Genomic DNA, 18825 nt, shown 5'->3' with positions numbered 1-18825 from the left:
GCACCTGCCACCATGCCCGGCTAATTTTTGTATTTTTAGCAGAGACAAGGTTTCACCATGCTGGCCAGGCTGATCCCAAACTCCTGACCTCAACTGATCTGCCCGCTTTGGTCTCCCAAAGTGCTGGGATTACAGGTGTGAGCCACTGTGCTCAGCCTGTTCCCAGTCTGGAGTTCCATTTCCCCAGCTCTCTTCATAGCCACCTCCTGGCTCCTCTTTGGGGCTTAGCTCCAAGTCACCCTCTCGAGGAGGTTCCCATCCCCACCTCAAGGGAAGTCACCTCCTTCTGTCTTTGCGTCATCGGCTTTCATTTCTTCATAGCACTTAGAAATATTGAATATGCTCTAACTTATTTGCTTTTTTTTTTCTTCTTGAGACGGAGTTTCCTCCTGTTACCCAGGCTGGAGTGCAATGGCGCAACGGCAGCTCATTGCAAACTCCGCCTCCCAGGTTCAAGCGATTCTCCTGCCTCAGCCTCCCTAATAGCTGGGATTACAGGCATGCACCACCATGCCCAGCTAATGCTGTATTTTTAGTAGAGATGGGGTTTCTCTATGTTGGTCAGGCTGGTCTCGAACTTTCAACTTTAGGTGATCCGCCTGCCTTGGCCTCCCAAAGTGCTGGGATTACAGGTGTGAGCCACCACGGCTGGCCTTATTTGCTATTCTTTTTTTTTTTTTTTTTTTTTTTTTTTGAGACTGAGTCTGGCTCTGTCGCCCAGGCTGGAGTGCAGTGGCCGGATCTCAGCTCACTGTAAGCTCCGCCTCCCGGGTTTACGCCATTCTCCTGCCTCAGCCTCCTGAGTAGCTGGGACTACAGGCGCCCGCCACCGCGCCTGGCTAATTTTTTGTATTTTTAGTAGAGACGGGGTTTCACCGTGGTCTCGATCTCCTGACCTTGTGATCCGCCCTCCTCGGCCTCCCAAAGTGCTGGGATTACAGGCGTGAGCCACCGCGCCCGGCCTCTTATTTGCTATTCTTAAAATCTGAGTCACTAGAATGTGATTCTGAGAAGGGAGACCTGTCTCAGAACCCAGGCCCTAGAACAGCACAGGTACATAGCAGGCACTCAATAAATGTTCATCAAATGAATGACTAAATGGTCCCTCAAAAGCCAACATGGGCCAGGCGCAATGGCTCATGCCTGTAATCCCAGCACTTTGGGAGGCCGAGGCAGGCAGATCACTTGAGGTCAGGAGTTCGAGACCAGCCAGGCCAACATGGTGAAACCCTGTCTCTACTAAAAATACAAAAGTTAGCTGGGCGTGGTGGTAGGTGCCTGTAATCCCAGCTACTTGGGAGGCTGAGGCATGAAAATTGCTTGAACCCAGGAGGTGGAGGCTGCTGTGAGCCGGGATCGCACCACTGCACTCCACTCTGGGCGACAGAGTGAGACTCTGCCTCAAAACAAAAAACAAAAAAAACCCCAGCATGACATCAACTCCCAGCCGAGACAAGAGATCACCAGGCGGAGACATGGGGAGGCAGAGGTGGGGACAGCCCCCACCTGCCCACTCGTGTGGAACCCACCTGCCAGTTCTGGGGGCAGACCGAGGTCTCTGGGGTTTCCCAGCAGCGTCCCCTACAAGAGATGTACCTCCTTGAGCTTTCTTGTCACCCTGCCTGCAATGCTCCCCACTTCACGGACCAAGGGACCGAGGCTTGGGGGTGTCCAGCCAGTTGCCCAAGGTGATCAGCAAATCAGGCAGACACAGATTCAAGCCTGAGCGAGCCCGTCTCCAGATGCTGGCTCCTCCTGGCCCCAGCTACCCCTTTCAGCTCTCACTTAATTTCATAATGACCTCATTTTACAGAAAAGGAGACTGAAGGTCAGTGTGGTTAAGCAGCCTGCCCCAAGTTACAAAACAGAGCTATGATTCAAGCCCACACTCATAGCCTCCCCTCCTTAGGATCCTCCCTACTCTGAAGACCAAAGGCTACTCACGTGAAGAATGGCGTTTCATGGTGCCCTGTGGACAAAGTGGGCGGCATCAACATGAGCACATCCAGCCAGCCTTGCCAGCACCACCCAGGGCACCCCTCCCATGCCTCACCCCTGGGCCAGGAGGAAGGATGAGGCTGCCCGCAGTGGCCCTGAGCTGTGCCGCTGCTGCCTCAGGGCTGCAGGCTGGAGCCCGGGTCGGGGCGGGCTTGATGTGCACGTAGAACTTGCGGGGCTCTTCATCATCGAAGTCGGAGTCGCTGGACGAGAAACGGGAGGGCTCGGCCGTGCGTGGGCTGCAGTCAAGGTCCAAGCCAATCCCAACACAAGCTTCTCCCCAGTCAGCTCTCCAATCCAACCTTGTCCCTCCCTGCTCAAACCCTTCAAGGTCCTGCCCAATCCCATCGCTCGTCATGTGCAACCTTCAGTCCTGACACCATGTCCCACCAGCACTCCCACCCCCCAGCCAAGCCTTTGCACAAGCATGCGCAGACCTAACTGGCAAACTCCTATTCAGCTGCAAAACCCCAACACTGGTGCCTCCTCCTCCAGGAAGCCTTGCTGGCTTTCCTTTTGTCTCTCCCTCTTGCCCAGTGCTGACCCCAGAGAGTGGGTGTTTACATTTAGGTTGGCTTCATCCACAAGGGAGACCCTCTCCAGGATGTACCCAGAGAGGATTGCTGAAGGTGGACTGGTTATTGTGGACAGTTTTGACCTTGCTGTGTCAACAACTGCTCCTGGGGGGTGCCAGAAGGATATTGTTCTGGGTCACGTCAGGCCGGACAGTGAAACCTTCTTCATCCACCTCTGGACACGTCTAGGGGAGTCGGGGGACAGCAGTGAGTCAGGCTCCCCACTATTGAACCTTCCATCTTACCCTGCCAACCACCCCCTGCCCCACCCCCAGGCCTTGACTCAGACCTCAAAACAACCCTGATGGCAACGACTGTCTTCCCTGGGTGTGTGGGCAGGTTCCTGGGACAAACTGAGCTTCGGCAGGGACATTATTCACACCCACGTAGTCCACGGGACTTTGCAGCTGAGGTGGGATATGAACTCAGCCCCCAGGCTCCAGCCCGCCCCTCAATCTCGGCTCTTTAGTTTCCAGTAGGGATCCGGTCTCTAGGAGCCAAGAGTGGGATCAAACTCCTTCCACTTGTAGCTCAGCCTGACCCCTCCCACGTCACTCACCCCTGAATCTGGCTCCAGGAAATCTCTGGGGATGGAGGAAGAGATGTTGGTATCAGCTTCTGCAGCCCATCTGGTGCCCCCTGTCAGCCCGCAACACTGGACATGGAAGCTGGGGTAGCTCCCCGGCTGTGATACTGCCCTGACCTAGCCCTGGAGGCGGTGGGACCCTGGGGCTTGCTTGGGGAGGGGCTTGAATCTGAAGTTAGCTGAGTAGAGAGTGTTCTCAAATAGCCTGGGAGGGAAGGAATCCTGGAACTCATCTGAAGGGCTGCCTTGTGAAGGTAGGGAGAGTTAGGGCTAGCCTTGGCAAACAGAACAATCCTGGGCCAGCTTGGACAGAGGAAATGCTAGGTTACTCTGCGACAGGCAGTTCTTGGCCTAACCTGGCAAAAGGAAGAATTCTGGACTAGCTTGGGCAGCAGTAACATTGAGCTAGCCTGGGGCAGAGGTACTCCTGGTCTAGCTTGGGTGGAGGGAATCCTGGTCCAGCCTGGAATATGGATACTCCTGGGCTATCCCAGGAGGGGACTTCTGGGATAGCCTGGGCAGGGGAAGGGATTCTGGGCTAGCCTGGGCCAGACAAGGCAGGGGTGCTTTCTCACACAGCTGCAGGTGGCTCTGGCTCCCGCTCCCGCCGGCTTAATCCCGGAAGGCGAAAGGTCTTGGCTCCCCGCAAACGTTTCATCGCTGAGGACAGATTGCGGTGCAGCTGAGAACTGGGAGGTGCCTTCTTTCACATTCAGATCAGCCTCCCTCACCCCCACGGTCCAGCCTGGGCGTCCAGGCCCAGACGTACTTGCCTTCCTGCAGGGCAGCCGCACTGTATGCCTCGAAGTCCAGAGGTCCTGAGACGGGAGACAGAAACTCAATTGAGGGGCTGGGCATGGTGGCCTGTGCCTGTATTCTCAGCACTTTGGGAGGCTGAGGTGGGTGGATCACCTAAGGTCAAGAGTTCGAGACGAGCCTGGCCAACATGGTGAAACCCTGTCTCTGCTAAAATTACAAAAAAATTAGCCAGATATGGTGGCAGGTGCCTGTAATCCCAGCTACTCAGGAGGCTGAGGCAGGAGAATCGCTTGAACCTAGGAGGCAGAGGTTGCAGTGAGCCGAGATTGCACCACTGCACTCCAGGCTGGGTGACAGTGTAAACTCTGCCTCAAAAAAATTTAAAAAAGAGAGAGAGAGAGAGAAAGAAACTAAACGGAGGGTGGGGAGACTGGGCTTCGAAAGGGTACTACACTTTTGGCCACAAAATGGCACCTGGATCTGAACTCAAGGTCCATCAGGTTCCCAGACAAGAACCAGCCCTAGATCATCAGGAGTGGGATGGATCAAGGGCTGGTCTGGTTCCAGCTGGTTAGTCCCACCGTAGGGGGTGACATGAGCTACTTCCACATACTTCCAGCATTTGTGGCTGGAACTTGGGTTGGGTTGGGGGATGGACCATGCGTCTGTGCAGTGGGCTGGGCTTTGAGTGACAGGATGAGGCATGGGAACTCTCTCCCAAGAACAATGGGGAGCCATGGAAGGTGTGTGAGCAGGAGGAGGACACAACAGATCTGGGGCCTGTGAAGAGCAAGAGTGGGGCCCCACGCAGGGAGGGGTGACCTGAGCCAGGGCTGAGCCAGAGAGACAGGAGGGAGAAAGAACAGGTTTTGCTGGTTAACAAGACTTGAAGACACAACTGTATACCAGCATTTAGTGAGTGCCTACTGTGTGCCTGGCACACCCTTTGCCCTTTACCTGAATTAAATCACTGAACGTTACATTATTAACATCCTCACTTTACAGATGAGGAAACTGAGGCTCAGAGAAGTCAAAGCACAGGTCCTAGGTCACACAGCAGGTGATGAAGAAAAGACTCAAGCCCAGGTCTGACTCTAAAACTTTTGCTCTTAACTCCTCCCCAGTTCTGTAGCTGAGTATTTGCAAATTGTTCTTTTGCTCAACAACCCTCAATGGCTCCCTTAGGCCCTGGGGGTGAAGTCTGAACAGCTGAGCCTGGCACTCAAGGCTCCTCTGGGATCTGGTTCAAAGAGATTTACACGTAAGATCAAGCTGGAGAGCTGGACTCGTCAGCAGCCCATTTTTCCCATGAAGAAACCAAGGCCTGGCCATGAGCAGTGGCTCACGCCTGTAATTCCAGCACTTTGGGAGGCTGAGGCAGGCAGATCACCTGAGGTCAAGAGTTCAAGACCAGCCTGGCCAACATGGTGAACCCTCATCTCTATTAAAAATACACACACAAAAATTAGCTGGGCGTGGTGGCACGTGCCTGTAGTCCCAGCTACTCCAGGAGGCTGAGGCAGAGAATAGCTTGAACCCTGAAGCAGCAGCTACAGTGAGCCAAGATCGCACCATTGCACTGCAGCCTGGGCAACAGAGGCAGAGGAAGACTCCATCTCAAAAAAAAAAAAAAAAAGAAAGAGAGAAACCAAGCCCCAGGGAGGTTCAGTCTCCTGCCTCTGGAGTCCTGCCCATCACCTGCAGCTGTGGCCCTAAAGCCCGACCCCTGATGGCTGCCCTGACTCACCTGGCTTCTCCTGGCCTGTGCCCTTACTCTCTGCAAACTTCCTGAGTAGCATCTCCACGCTGACGTTCTCGATGTTCTGCTTAAATTCCTCATGCACCTGTGCCAGGTGGGCGGGGTGTGAAACTGGTCAAGGCCCCTTTGCCCAACAGTGACCCCCGCCTCATTCCTCACACCTGCCCAACTCACCTGCCCGATCTGCACGTGCGTGTCCTCCACTGAGTGAGCATAGGAGCCCAGCAACGCCTTCATGTGCCTCAGGTGTGTCTCTTCCATGGCTTGGAAGCGCTGAATCAGGAGGGGAGAGGCAGGTGGAGAGAAGGTCAGGGCCAAGAAGGAGTGGCCATGTGACTCAGCCTGACCAATCAGAACACCCTAAGCCCTTGGCTCACTGATTGATTTGGGGAAGGGACAATGAGAGTCTGCCCTAGGACTTTCTCTGAATCTACAGAAAAAGATACTTCCATTCCTGAACCAATGAGCTGATGGGATGTAAGTGGGGGATGTTGGGGCCCACTTTGATGCACACATGTGCATGCATGCACACACACACACACACACACACGGGCATGTCTGCCTGGGAGTGATGTCCCCAGAGAGCAAAATAGACTTAAGAAGCAGAAATGGTGGTCGGGTGTGGTGTATTATGCCTGTAATCCCAGCACTTTGGGAGACCAAGGTGGGCAGATCATCTGAGGTCAGGAGTTCAAGACCAGTCTGGGCAAAAACCCTGAAACCTGTCTCTACTAAACCCTGTCTCTACTAAAAATACAAAATGGTGAAACCCTGTCTCTACTAAAAATACAAAAATTAGTTGGGCGTGATGGCACGTGCCTGTAATCCCAACTACTACTAGGGAGGCTGAGGCAGGAGCATCACTTGAGCCCAGGAGGTGGAGGTTGCAGTGAGCTGAGACTGTGGCACTGCACTCTAGCCTGGGCGACAGAGAGACTCCATCTCAAAAAAAAAAAAGAAGCAGAAATGCACAATTTCCTGCCAGCACTATTTGAGCACCTGGATTCAGCTATGACTGAAACCTCCACAACTCAAAAATAAAACTTTTCAGTTCCCTGAGCATGTCAGCTATTTTTAAATTTTATTTTTGTTTGTTCTTTTTTTTTTTTTTTCCCAAGACAGAGTCTCGCTCTGTCGCCCAGGCTGGAGTGTAGTGGTGCACTCTCTGCTCACTGCAAGCTCCGCCTCCTGGGTTTATGCCATTCTCCTGCCTCAGCCTCCCGAGTAGCTGGGACTACAGGCGCCCGCCACCACGCCTGGCTAATTTTTTGTATTTTTAGTAGAGACGGGGTTTCACTGTGTTAGCCAGGATGGTCTCGATCTCCTGACCTCGTGATCCGCCCGTCTGGGCCTCCCAAAGTGCTGGGATTACAGGCGTGAGCCACCACCATGCCTGCCTTGTTCTCTTTTTTTATATACACCTTGTCAGTTTGAATGAGGGTTTCTATCACTCGTAGCTTGAAAAAAGTTCTGATTCCTAATCCTGAGATTCCAATCTGCTTTTATTTATTTATTTTATTTTTTCCAGACAGGGTTCCACTCTATCACCTAACCTGGAGTACAATGGCTCAATCTTGGCTCACTGCAATCTCCACCTTCCAGTTCAAGTGATTCTCCCGCCTCAGCCTCCTGAGTAGCTGAGATTACAGGCACCTGCCATTACATCTGGCTAATTTTGTATTTTTAGTAGAGACGGGGTTTTGCCATGTTGGCCAGGCTGGTCTCAAACTCCTGACCTCAGGTGATCCGCCCACCTTGGCCTTCCAAAGAGCTGGGATTACAGGTGTGAGCCACCACACCCTGCCTGGGATTTCTGCGGCCCATAACCTCCAGGGCAAAGGCATGTGTGGGTCTTAAAGGTACAGATGCCTGGTTCTTACCAGGGCCGAGTCCAGCATCTTCTGCTCAAAGTCAGCTCGGGCTGAGTTGTATTTTTCCACTGAGCGTCGCAGGCTCTCTGCCGCCTTCTTGGTTTTAGTTTCTGCCTACGAAGCCCAGGGAGGAAATGGGGATGGAAGGGGGACACTCAGGGGGCTTCCCCCAGGCCCCATCACCTGGCAGGTGGACTCCTCGGGGTACCCAGGGTGTGATCACCCACAAGTTCCACGACCGTTGCTCTGGGACGTGTTTCCACTCTGATTAGGCAGCCCCTCTGCCCCGCGGCAAATTCCTCAGAACCCCCTGCTGTGAGCCCACCTTGTCCATCTCCTTCTGGCTGGTACTCTCCCTCCGCAGCCGCTCCTGGTCCATGCAACGGTTCAGGTAGTTCTCGCGGGACTTGGGCAGGAGCTGGCTGACGCCCGAGAGTACCTGCACAGCATCCAAGGTGCCCACCACTTCCTCCTTGCACTGCAGGGATAGGAGGGGAGATCGTGGGTAGACTGTGAAATTCCTGACCTCCCAAATACTTCCTGCCAGCATAGAAAACACATAGAGGCCGGGCGCGGTGGCTCAAGTCTGTAATCCCAGCACTTTGGGAGGCCGAGACGGGCGGATCACAAGGTCAGGAGATCGAGACCATCCTGGCTAATACGGTGAAACCCCGTCTCTACTAAAGAATACAAAAAACTAGCCGGGCGACGAGGCGGGCGCCTGTAGTCCCAGCTACTTGGGAGGCGGAGGCAGGAGAATGGCGTGAACCTGGGAGGCGGAGCTTGCAGTGAGCTGAGATCCGGCCACCGCACTCCAGCCTGGGCGGCAGAGCCAGACTCCGTCTCAAAAAAAAAAAAAAAAAAAAAGAAAACACATAGAAAAACACATAGTCTTTTTCTATGTGTGTGTGTGTGTGTGTGTGTGTGTGTGTGTGTGTTTTGTTTTGTTTCTTTTTTTTTTTTTTTTTTTTTTTTTTTTTTTTTGAGACGGAGTCTCGCTCTGTCGCCCGGGCTGGAGTGCAGTGGCCGATCTCAGCTCACTGCAAGCTCCGCCTCCCGGGTTTACGCCATTCTCCTGCCTCAGCCTCCCAAGTAGCTGAGATTACAGGCGCCAACCATCACACCCGGCTAATTTTTGTATTTTTAGTAGAGACGGGGTTTCACCATGTTGGCCAGGCTGGTCTTGAACTCGTGACCTCAGGTGATCTGCCCACTTCAGCCTCCCAAAGTGCTGGGATTACAGGCGTGAGCCACCGTGCCTGGCTTGTGTGTGTGTTTTTAATAGCAATGGGGTCTTGCTATATTGCCCAGGCTGGTCTCGAACTCCTAGACTCAAGCAATCCACCTGCCTCAGCCTCCCAGTGTTGGGATTACAGGCGTGAGCCACCATGCCCGGCCTGTATGTTTTTCGTTTCAAAACATTTTTAACTTTTTAAAAAAGTACTATTTACACATGGTTCATATTTCCGAAAGTTGTAAGGGGTTAAGCCAGGAAAAAGCCTCCCATATACGGGCCCTCCAGCCTAGAAGTCCCCAATAGTTACTGTGATACTTCTCTAGAAATAATCTGTATATGGATAAAGATGCTTGTTCTAACCCATGTTTTATGACAAACGGTGGCAGACTGTGTTGCTTAACTCGCCCTTTTGTGTGTGTGTGTGTGTGTTTGTCTTTTTTTTTTGAGACAGTCTCACTCTGTCACCCAAGCTGGAGTGCAGTGTCGTGATCTCAACTCACTGCAACTTCCACCTCCCAGGCTCAAGTCATTCTCCTGTCTCAGCCTCCTGAGTAGCTGGAATTACAGGTGTGAGTGCCACCACGTCTGGCTAATTTTTGTATATTTAGTATAGACAGGGTTTCACCATGTTGGCCAGGCTGGTCTGGAACTCCTGACCTCAAGTGATATGCCTGCCTCAACTTCCCAAAGTGCTGGGATTACAGGCGTGAGCCATCGTTCCTGGCTAGCAAGACCCCTTCTCTACCAAAAATTTAAAAATTAGCGAGGCTGGGTGCGGTGGCTCACGTAATCCCACACTTTGGGAGGCCGAGGCGGGTGGATCACCTGAGGTCTGGAGTTCAAGACCAGCCTAGTCAACATGGTGAAACCCTGTCTCTACTAAAAATATAAAAAATTAGCCAGGCATGCTGGTGTACGCCTGTAATCCCAACTACCTGGGAGGCTGAAGCAGGAGAATTTATTGAACCCAGGAGATGGAGATTGCAGTAAGCTGAGATTGTGCACTCCAGCCTGGGCAACAGAGCGAGTCTCCATCTCAAAAAAACAAAACACAATAAAAACAAAGTATTACCAACTCCCTTTTTAAACAGGAGTTAAAAACGTGGATTTCGGAACTCTGTAAAGGCAATGCATCTACGATTCTACAATTATAAGCTTTGAATATTGTGGAATTCTAAGAGTCTAAGATGGTTCTTCCAAGATTCTAGGTTTATAAGACTGTAAAAATAGTAAAAATGAATATCTGTATCTTCTAATGCTTTAGAACAGCTGTTGGCAAATGTTTTCTGTAAAGGGATATATAGCAAATGTATTTGGCTTGATATAAACACTTGACTCTGTCACTGCAGTGCAAAACAGCCAGAAATGACAGGCACATCAATGGGCATGGCTGTGTGCCAATAAAACTCTATTTACCGGCACTGATGTGTGACAGTCATACAATTTTCACACGTGTTGAAATTTTATTTTTCTTTAGATTTTTTCTAAACCTTTAAAAATGTCAAAACTAGTGATAACCCATTTCTTTTTCCTTTTCTTTCTTTCTTTCTTTCTTTTTTTTTTTTTTTTTGAGGCGGAGTCTCCCTCTGTCCCCTGGGCTGGAGTGCAGTGGCCGGATCTCAGCTCACTGCAAGCTCCGCCTCCAGGGTTTACGCCATTCTCCTGCCTCAGCCTCCCGAGTAGCTGGGACCACAGGCGCCCGCCACCTCGCCCGGCTAGTTTTTGTATTTTTAGTAGAGACGGGGTTTCACCGTGTTAGCCAGGATGGTCTCGATCTCCTGACCTCGTGATCCACCCATCTCGGCCTCCCAAAGTGCTGGGATTACAGGCTTGAGCCACCGCGCCCAGCCTTTTTTTTTTTTTTTTTTTTGAGATGGGTTCTTTCTCTGTTGCCCAGGCTGGAGTGCAGTGGCGTGATCATGGCTCACTGCAGCCTCGACCTCCCATGCTCAAGTGATCCTCCCACCTCAGCCTCCTGAGTAGCTGGGACTACTGGCATGTGCCACCATTCCTGGATAGTTTTTTGTTTTTGGTAATGACAGGGTCTCCCTATGTTGCCCAGGCTGATCTCAAACTCCTGGAGGATCCTGGGCTCCAGCCATCCTGCCGCCTCAGCCTCCCAAAGTGCTGGGATTATAGGCATGAGTCATTGCACTGGGCCCAAACATTTTTTAAAAATTAGCCAGGCATGGTGGCATGCACCTGTAGTCCCAGTTATTCTGTGGGGGCTGAGGAAGGAGGTTCACTTGAGCCCAAGTGTTTGAGGCTGCAAGTAGCTCTGATCATGCCACTGCACGTGGGTGACAGAGCAAGACCCTGTCTCTCAAAAACAAGCAAACGAAAAAAAAACCCTTCTTTGTACAAACACTGGTGGTGAGGCGTGGGCTGGATTTGGCCCGCGGGCCACAGTGTGCTACCTCCTGGTCTGGAATTTTGCAAGTTTGAAATTCAAAAATGCTCAGGTCCTTAAGACCCTGGGCTTGACATTGTGGAATTAACGGAATTATCCGAGGCGCGCATCCGCAGGTTTTAAGGCCCCAGAAGATCTGGGGTCCTGTGAGCTGCTGGTGTTCCACACCCACCCAGCCGCTGGGCGGCGCCCACGACACACACCTTCTTGTGGGTCTTGAGCTGTTCCTCACCGTAGCGGAGAACGTCCTTGATGAGATCCTGTAACTTCCGTGTCAGTTCCAGGTGGCACAGCGCCAGCTTGTCTGAGGAGACGCGGAAGACCTCCCAGAGCGGGGCGAATGTCCTGGGGACAGGCAAGGTCACACGCAGGGTTCATCAGGCTCACCCCACCCCGGGAAAGCGCTGGCACTGGCTCAGGTATGTGCTGTGCGCTGATCCCTGCTAAACATGAATGCATACTAATTCATTTAATCTCCATTGCAGCCGTAAGAGGCGGGCCTGTGACAGATGGGGAAACTGAGGCATAGGGGGTCTATAGGTCATCCCAAGGCCCCTCAACAAATGAACATCAGGGCTGGAATTTAAACTCAGGCCCTGGTAATCCCAGCACTTTGGGAGGCCGAGGCGAGCGGATCACTTGAGGTCAGGAGTTCGAGACCAGCCTGAGCTGGTCTCTACTTAAAATACAAAAATTATCTGTGTGTGGTGGAGGGAGCCTGTAATCCCAGCTACTCAGGGGGCTGAGGCAGAAGAATCGCTTGAACCCGGGAGGCGGAGTTTGCAGTAAGCTGAGATTGCACCACTGCACTCTAGCCTGGGTGACACAGCGAGACTCCATCTCAAAATAAATAAATAGGCCGGGCGCGGTGGCTCAAGCCTGTAATCCCAGCACTTTGGGAGGCCGAGACGGGCGGATCACGAGGTCGGGAGATTGAGACCATCCTGGCTAACACGGTGAAACCCCATCTCTACTAAAAAAAAATACAAAAAACTGGCCGGGCGAGGTGGCGGGCGCCTGTAGTCCCAGCTACTCGGGAGGTTGAGGCAGGAGAATGGCGTAAACCCTGGAGGCGGAGCTTGCAGTGAGCTGAGATCCGGCCACTGCACTCCAGCCTGGGCGACAGAGCTAGACTCCGTCTCAAAATAAAAAAAATTAAAAATTAAAAAAAAAAAGAAAGAAAATTACAAATGCCATCGGGACCACATTATGTGTTTTGTTTTTGTTTTCTTGAGGCAGGGTCTGGCTCTGTCACCCAGGCTGAAGTGCAGTGGTGCAATCATGGCTCAATGCAGCCTCAATCTCCTGGACTCAAGCCATCATCCCACCTCAGCCTCCTGAGTAGCTGAGACTACAGGCATATGCCCCCATGCCCGGCTAATTTTTGCATTTTTAGTAGAGACAGAGGTTTCTCCATGCTGCCCAGGCTGGTCTTGAACTCTTGGCCTCAAGTGATTCTCCCACCTCAGCTTCCCAAAATCCTGGAATTATAGGCGTGAGCCACCGCACCCAGGCACAAAGTTCATATAGAGTTATTAGTATGTCAGGCCCCTAAGGCCTCGCCCTGCCATCTCCCCTCCTACTTCCTTTCCTCATTGCCCAACCCCTGCAGCCACACCAACCTCCTCACTCTTCCTTAAACATGCTACACCTGTCAACTTGGGGCCTTTGCACTGGCTGAGCCACTTGCCTCGGTGTCTGTCCCTCAGACATCCCCATGGCCAGCCTCTCTCTCCCTCCCTCCCTCTCTCTCTCTTTCTTTCTTTCTCTTTCCTCTCTCTCTCTCTCCTCTCTCTCTCTCTTTCTTTTTTTGAGACGGAGTCTCGCTCTGTTGCCCAGGCTGGAGTGCAGTGGCGCGATCTCGGCTCACTGCAAACTCCACCTCCCAGGTTCACACCATTCTCCTGCCGCAGCCTCCCAAGTAGCTGGGACTACAGGCTGCGCCACCTCACCCGGCTAATTTTTTTTCCGTATTTTTAGTAGAGACGGGGTTTCACAGTGTTAGCCAGGATGGTCTCGATCTCCCGACCTTGTGATCCACCCGCCTCGGCCTCCCAAAGTGCTGGGATTACAGGCGTGAGCCACCGTACCTGGCCTGCCAGCCCCTTTCTATTAAGGTCTCAGCTCAGGGAGGCCGGGCCCACCCCTGAGAAAGTGCCCAACCTCTCGTAGTCCTATTTCATTCCCTCCCCAGCACCTTTTTTTTTTTTTTTTTTTGAGACAGAGTTTTCCCGCTTGTTGCCCAGGCTGGAGTGCAGTGGCACAATCTTGGCTCACTGCAACCTCCGCCTCCCATGTTCTAGCGATTCTCCTGTCTCAGCCTCCTGAGTAGCTGTGATTCCAGGCGCCCGCCACCACACTCGACTACTTTTGTATTTTTAGTAGAGATGGGGTTTTGCCATGTTGTCCAGGCTGGTCTTGAACTCCTGACCTCGGGTGATCTGCCCACTTCAGCCTCCCAAAGTGCTGGGAGTACAGGCGTGAGCCACTGTGCCTGGCCCCCTTCCCAGCACTTTTCACCCCAGAAAAAAAAAAAATGTTTTTTTGTGTGTATTTAACATCTGTGTGGTCATGCAACCCAGATGTACATTGCACGAAGGTGACTGGGTTTTTATCTGTCTGGGTTGCTGCTGGTGCTTGGCACACAGAAGGCACTCAATAAATATTTGCGGAATGAATGAGCTAGTGTGTAAATGAATTATATACATTCCTCTATCCAATTAGCCCCATAATCAAGATGGATGACACTCTATTCTACATGCCCTGAGTGTGAAGAGATGTCCACCAAGGAGGAGGCTCCCAATGTCCCCACGTTGGTGACCCCTACCCCACTCACCCCATGGGGGTCCCATTGCTGGCCAGCTTGGAGAGTTTCGCCATCGCCTTGGAGTAGGTCTCCTCGATGGTTGCCCTGGGTAGGAGAATGAGGTAAAGATGGAGAAACTGCCCGGGCGCAGTGGCTCACGCCTGTAATCCCAGCACTTTGGGAGGCCGAGGCAGGCGGATCACCTGAGGTCAGCAATTCAAGACCAGCCTGGCCAACTTGGTGAAACCCCGTCTCTACTAAAAATACAAAAATAAGCCAGGTGTGGTGGTGCATGCCTGTAATTCCCAGCTACTCGGGAAGCTGAGGCACGAGAATTGCTTGAACCTAGGAGGTGGAGGTTGCAGTGAGCTGAGATCGTGCCACTGCACTCCAACCTGGGTGACAGAGCAAGACTCCATCTCAAAAAAAAAAAAAAAAGATGAAGAAGCTTTCAGACACCCTTGAGAGAGGCACTGCACCTCTGGGCCTCAGTTTCCCCATCTTAAACACCTGAACTGTGGCTTTCCATGATGGGGTGATGACACAACCCTCTAAAGGATGTTTTGAAAATTCATAGAAGATTTTTTCTTATGTAATATATTTTATTAACAACAGTAGTAGGCCCGGGCATGGTGACTCATGCCTGTAATCCCAGCACTTTGGGAGGCTGAGGCAGGAGAACCACTGGAACCCAGGGATTCGAGACCACCCTGGGCAATACAACGAGACTCCTTCTCTAAAAAAAAAAAAAATTTTAAACTAGATAGATGTGGTGGTGCACTCCTGTAGTCCCAGCTACTCAGGAGCCTGAGGTGGGAGGATCGCTTGGTCCTGGTAGGTTGAAGCTGCAGTGAGCTATGCCCAGCTATGTTGCTGGGCAACAAAGTGAGACTCTGTCTCTTTTTTTTTTTTTTTTTTTTTTTTTGAGACAGAGTCTCACTCTGTCGCCCAGGCTGGAGTGCAGTGGCCGGATCCCAGCTCACTGCAAGCTCCGCCTCCTGGGTTTATGCCATTCTCCTGCCTCAGCCTCCCGAGTAGCTGGGACTACAGGCGCCCGCCACATCACCCGGCTAGTTTTTTGTATTTTTTAGTAGAGACGGGGTTTCACCGTGTTAGCCAGGATGGTCTCGATCTCCCGACCTCATGATCCGCCCGTCTCGGCCTCCCAAAGTGCTGGGATTACAGGCTTGAGCCACCGCGCCACGCCGACTCTGTCTCTTAAAAACAACAACAACAACAACAACAAAAGGCAGGGCGCAGTGGCTTACGCCTGTAATTCCAGCACTTTTGGAGGCCAAGGCGGGCAGATCACCTGAGGTCGGGAGTTTGAGACCCACCTGGCCAACACAGTGAAACCCCGTCTCTACTAAAAAAATATAAAAGTTAGCCAGACGTGGTGGCAGGCACCTGTAGTCTCAGTTGCTTGGGAGACTGAGGCAGGAGAATCGCTGGAACCCGGGAGGCAGAGGTTGCAGTGAGCCGAGACTGCGCCATTGCACTGCAGCCTGGGCAACAGAGCAAACCTCTGTTTAAAAAAAAAAAAAAAAAAAAGCCAGATGTGGTGGTACATGCCTATAGTCGCAGTTACTCGGGAGGCTGAGGTAGGAGGATCCCTTGAACTCAGGAGTTCGAGGCTGCAGTGAGCTATGCTGGGGTCACTGCACTCTAGCCTGGGCAACAAAGAGAGATCTTGTCTCCAAAAAAAAAAAAATTCCCACCGTGAGTAGGTTATATCATCCTCTTTTGAGGAGGGGCGCTTTCGAAATCAGGTGATTGTTGTTTAAAAGGAGATATGGGGCTGACAGGGTTGAGAATCGGTCATTTCCAGGATCTTCTAGCCCCTCTGGTGTCTGGAATCCTCAGGGATCTAGCCCCTGACCATGTAGGGCGTAGTCATGAGGTGGGCGTGACTACAGGGTGGTGGGCGTGGCCCCTGGTGGATGGGGCTTGGGGACCTCACCTCTCCCGGATGAAGTCCGCCAGCTCCTTGGTGGAGATGGGCCCCTGCTTCACGCTGTGGTACAGGACCTCAAAGCCATGATTTTTCTCGCCCTGTAGGGGATGGGAGTAGAGACTGAGAAAGAATGGGGGGGGGGGGTGCATCATAGTTGCTTAGCAACGGAGGCGTGGCCAAGGAGCAGCAGTCCATCCCCTTGGCTGTAGGGACTCGTTCAGAACTGAGCGAATCAGCTTGCTGCATTTCCCCTGGGCCATAGGATTGTCTATGGACCTTAAATTTGTCCAATCAGAGAGAAGCTTGGGATTTTCTTTTTGTCCCGTAGTTGCTGGGGAGGAATCTCATTTGTTCTGTGTCTTTGTCTCCTTCTGTCTTTGTGTCTCTGTTTTTCTGAGTCTCTCTGCCATTTTCGGTCTCAGTCTCCTCCCCCTTTCTCTGTCTTTCCATAAATGAGGAATTATATGGCCACAGGGGATATTGGAAGTCAAATGCAAACCGCGAACCTTAGAAAGAAGCTGAACCAGGCCGGGCGCGGTGGCTCAAGCCTGTAATCCCAGCACTTTGGGAGGCCGAGACGGGCGGATCACGAGGTCAGGAGATCGAGACCATCCTGGCTAATACGGTGAAACCCCGTCTCTACTAAAAAAATACAAAAAACTAGCCGGGCGACGAGGCGGGCGCCTGTAGTCCCAGCTACTCGGGAGGCTGAGACAGGAGAATGGCGTGAACCCAGGAGGCGGAGCTTGCAGTGAGCTGAGAGCCGGCCACTGCACTCCAGCCTGGGCGACAGAGCGAGACTCCGTCTCAAAAAAAAAAAAAAGAAAGAAAGAAGCTGAACCAGAGGGCTTTTGTATTTAAAAAAAAAAAAAAAATGTGTGTTCAGCTGGGCGCAGTGGCTCACACGCCTGTAATCCCAGCACTTTGAGAAGCCAAGGTGGGTGGATCACTTGAGGTCAGGAGTTCGAGACCAGCCTGGCCAACATGGCGAAACCCTGTCTCTACTAAAAATACAAAAATTAGCCAGGCGTGGTGGCGCATGCCTGTAATCCCAGCTACTTGGGAGACTGAGTCAGGAGGATTGCTTGAGCCCACCAGTGCACTCCAGTCTGGGTATCAGAGCAAGACTGTCTCAAAATGAAGGAAAGGGAAAGGGAAAGGGAAAGGGAATGAAGAAAGAGAAAGGAAGGAAGGAAGGAAGGGAGGGAGGGAGGGAGGGAGGGAGGGAGGGAGGGAGGAAGGAAGGAAGGAAGGAAGGAAGGAAGGAAGGAAGGAAGGAAGAAAAATAAATTGGAGTGGGTCACGCCTGTAATCCTAGCACTTTGGGAGGCCGAGGCAGGCAGATCACGAGGTCAGGAGTTTGAGACCAGCCTGGCCAACATGGTGAAACCCTGTCTCTACTAAAAATACAAAATTAGCCAGGCATGGTGGTGCACCCCTGTAATCCCAGCTACTTGGAAGGCCGAAGCAGGAGAATTGCTTGAACCCGGGAGGCAGAGGTTGCAGTGAGCCGAGATCGTGCCATTGCACTCCAGCTCTGGGCAACAGAGCAAGACTCCATCTCGGGAAGAAAAACAACAACAACAGGCCGGGCGCGGTGGCTCAAGCCTGTAATCCCAGCACTTTGGGAGGCCGAGACGGGCGGATCACAAGGTCAGGAGATCGAGACCACCCTGGCTAATACGGTGAAACCCCGTCTCTACTAAAGAATACAAAAAACTAGCCGGGCGAGGTGGCGGGTGCCTGTAGTCCCAGCTACTCGGGAGGCTGAGGCAGGAGAATGGCGTAAACCCGGGAGGCGGAGCTTGCAGTGAGCTGAGATCCGGCCACCGCACTCCAGCCTGGGCGAAAGAGCGAGACTCCGTCTCAAAAAAAAAAAAAAAAAAAAAAAAAAAGAAAAACAACAACAACAATTTATATATATAATATATATATATACACACACACACACATATGAAAAAAAAAGTCAAATTGTCTCTCTTTGCGACATGATCTTATGTATAGGAAAGCCTAAACACTCCACCAAAAAACTCCTAGAACTGATGAACAAATTCAGTTAAGTTGCAAAATACAAATATCAACATATGAAAATCAGTAGCGTTTCTATACACCATTAATAAAATAGCTGAAAAGAAATCAAGAAAGTGATCGCATTTACAATAGCTACAAAGAAAAAAAAAAGGTGTGTTGAATCAAGTTGCTGGATCAAACCAACCCTGAAAGCCACATTCCCCCATAATCATTCGATCTTAAAAGCCAATACAGTCCCCGTTGCTTAAGTCACTGTAGTTGTGTTTTCTGTTCTTGTCAACATGGAAACTCCCTCTATGAGAACCCAAAGTAGGGTCCAGGTTTGAGTTCTCTCCCTGGACCCAGCAAAGCCCAGCACAGAATAAGAGACAGAGGCCGGGCGCGGTGGCTCAAGCCTGTAATCCCAGCACTTTGGGAGGCCGAGACGGGCGGATCACGAGGTCAGGAGATCGAGACCATCCTGGCTAACACGGTGAAACCCCGTCTCTACTAAAAATACAAAAACTAGCTGGGCGAGGTGGCGGGCGCCTGTAGTCCCAGCTACTCGGGAGGCTGAGGCAGGAGAATGGCATAAACCCGGGAGGCGGAGCTTGCAGTGAGCTGAGATCTGGCCACTGCACTCCAGTCCGGGCGACAGAGCGAGACTCCGCCTCAAAAAAAAAAAAAAAAAAAAAAAAAAAAGAATAAGAGACAGAAAGGGCATTTGAGTTTGTCGAAAAAATGAACAAATGATTCTGCTGTTACCTGCTAGTGCCAGTGGGAACGGAGCATTTCTACCCTGGTGCCTGAGAATGCCTTGCACAAAATCTCTTTACTCCAATTTCTGGGGTTGTCATGGT

At 51.8% G+C, this 18825-nt stretch overlaps 1 protein-coding gene across 11 annotated transcripts in view; it reads right to left on the bottom strand.

Annotated features, from left to right (window-relative positions):
* The window catches only part of FCHO1 (FCH and mu domain containing endocytic adaptor 1), a 42638-nt gene that overhangs the window by 10688 nt on the left and 13125 nt on the right, over positions 1-18825 (bottom strand). For 10 of the 11 annotated variants that reach the window (XM_030937193.1, XM_030937197.1, XM_030937195.1 and 7 more), the window contains 14 exons: positions 15962-16053; positions 14032-14106; positions 11399-11540; positions 7874-8026; positions 7558-7662; positions 5852-5950; positions 5666-5762; positions 3933-3977; positions 3735-3819; positions 3133-3157; positions 2701-2758; positions 2054-2232; positions 1945-1969; positions 1530-1581 (listed from right to left, as the gene is read on the bottom strand). In XM_030937193.1, the coding sequence (XP_030793053.1) occupies positions 1530-1581; positions 1945-1969; positions 2054-2232; positions 2701-2758; positions 3133-3157; positions 3735-3819; positions 3933-3977; positions 5666-5762; positions 5852-5950; positions 7558-7662; positions 7874-8026; positions 11399-11540; positions 14032-14106; positions 15962-16053 (1232 nt within the window). The remainder of the gene's footprint in view (positions 1-1529; positions 1582-1944; positions 1970-2053; positions 2233-2700; positions 2759-3132; positions 3158-3734; positions 3820-3932; positions 3978-5665; positions 5763-5851; positions 5951-7557; positions 7663-7873; positions 8027-11398; positions 11541-14031; positions 14107-15961; positions 16054-18825) is intronic. The other variant, XM_030937198.1, reaches the window with a different exon arrangement.

The sequence above is a fragment of the Rhinopithecus roxellana genome, chromosome 8 (assembly GCF_007565055.1).
Source record: "Rhinopithecus roxellana isolate Shanxi Qingling chromosome 8, ASM756505v1, whole genome shotgun sequence".
NCBI classification, from domain to species: Eukaryota; Metazoa; Chordata; class Mammalia; order Primates; family Cercopithecidae; genus Rhinopithecus; species Rhinopithecus roxellana.
The sequence above is the reverse complement of the archived record's forward strand: the minus strand, read 5'-3'. Positions and strand labels throughout refer to the sequence as shown.